Source organism: Gavialis gangeticus, unplaced genomic scaffold, assembly GCF_001723915.1.
Source record: "Gavialis gangeticus isolate Ggan-Ray unplaced genomic scaffold, GavGan_comp1, whole genome shotgun sequence".
NCBI lineage: Eukaryota > Metazoa > Chordata > Crocodylia > Gavialidae > Gavialis > Gavialis gangeticus.
In genome coordinates, this window is record NW_017728996.1 from 81,171 (window position 1) to 82,657 (window position 1,487).

General features: G+C 57.0%; 2 protein-coding genes across 2 annotated transcripts in view; both read right to left on the reverse strand.

Moving 5' to 3' along the window:
• Positions 1-1,487, reverse strand: part of IQGAP1 (IQ motif containing GTPase activating protein 1) — a 279,633-nt gene that overhangs the window by 80,897 nt on the left and 197,249 nt on the right. The window lies entirely within an intron of this gene.
• Positions 662-1,481, reverse strand: MRPS16 (mitochondrial ribosomal protein S16). The gene is made up of 2 exons (XM_019503861.1): positions 1,236-1,481; positions 662-1,155 (listed from the first exon to the last, which is right to left on the reverse strand). Exons 1-2 carry the CDS (start codon positions 1,477-1,479, stop codon positions 1,025-1,027), a joined length of 375 nt encoding a protein of 124 aa, XP_019359406.1. The 5' UTR covers positions 1,480-1,481; the 3' UTR covers positions 662-1,024.

Sequence of the window (1,487 nt, forward strand, 5' to 3'; positions counted from 1 at the left end):
CCTGCAGGGGCACAACCGGCAAGTTATCCAGTAGAGCTAGCCTCCTCCCCTGCCACTTCCTCTCTGCTTTCCCCATGTTCCTGCTTCCAATGATATTTGCCACTCAGCTGGGTCAAGATAAACCAGAAATCCTGTTAACCAGAAGTGCTGACTTCATGAAGGATATTCTGAGAAAGGCAGCCAGCTTCCATAAAGCAGGCTGCTACAGACTGGCTGCATCTACACATGCAATTAATACAAAGCAGTTAATTCTGATGCCCCCCAATTCATTTCTCCTGGGTGTACCATTTAAGTGTGTGCCTGGGACTGGTCAGAGCAGCCCCAGCTGGCGCGGGACCTGGGGGGTCAGCCTGCCACCCTGTGACTGCTCCTGCATGGCTCAACGTGTTGCAGGGGGGCTGGCTGGGGCATGAAAGTGCTCCAGTGCAGGGTTAGCTGCAGCCCCTGCACTGAAGCACCCTTGTGACCTAGCCAGCCACACTGGTGCCTACATGTGCAGTCCTGAGAAGTAAAAAAAAAAAAAAAGTTCTTCTGTGGAGTTAATTAGTTTCCCATGGCCTAGCAGGGGCGCACATGTAGATGCAAGACATTTACTGCAGAGCTAATTAGTCATGTCAGGTAAGTCTTGTGTAAATGTGCTCACAGTACCATGTTTCTCTGCTGGAGTAAGAGTAAGTCCTTTACTGCTTTGACATGCATATTCCACCCTTTACAAAACTTATGGTGTTGCTGCACACAAAGGTTTCCCTTTGTTAACCTCAATGGAAATGGAACTAGAGAATAACAACAACTGAAGCAGATCTTAAAGTAGAGACAGTGACAACATTTGCATCCAGGTAAGTCCTTTAGCCTAAGCATGTGCTAGCGGCAGAAGGTTTCTGCACGTCGGATGGGCTACAAGGAAAGAAAACACTTTGGTCTTTTCTGTTGATTCTCAAAACGTGCTGCAGCCCTGCTCCTGCTGCAGCATTGTCTGTGGGCGGCACCAGCCCCTCTCCCAGCGCCGGCACACCTCGGCCTCTCCTCACTCCTCCGTGTCTTCCTCAGGGGTGGCGGGGGCCTCCGAGGCTCTCGCTGCCTCTGCGGCTCTGGCCTTCCGCAGCCGCTCGGCGTGGGTGATGGTCATGGGGTGCAGCGGGAAGAACCCGGCCAGACCTGCAAGAGCAAGGCCAGGTGGGTGCTGCAGCCAGGGCCCTGCGGGGCTGCTCCAAGCCCCAGCCCCTGGCCCGCCTTACCCAGCAGCTTCTCGGCGGGCCGGGAGATGCATGCGCCGGCGCCGAGCCAGTGGCGCAGCCGCTCCACGTTGATGCCCACGATCTTCTCGCCATGCGCGTTGGGCAGCGGGTCGTAGCAACCGAGCTGCTCCAGGAAGGGCCCGTCGCGCGCCCGCCAGTTGTGCGCCGCCACGAGCAGGAAGGACGGCCGGTTGGCGCAGCCGCGCAGCGCCAGGCGGATCACCACGCGGGCACGGCGCGGCATGGCCCGCA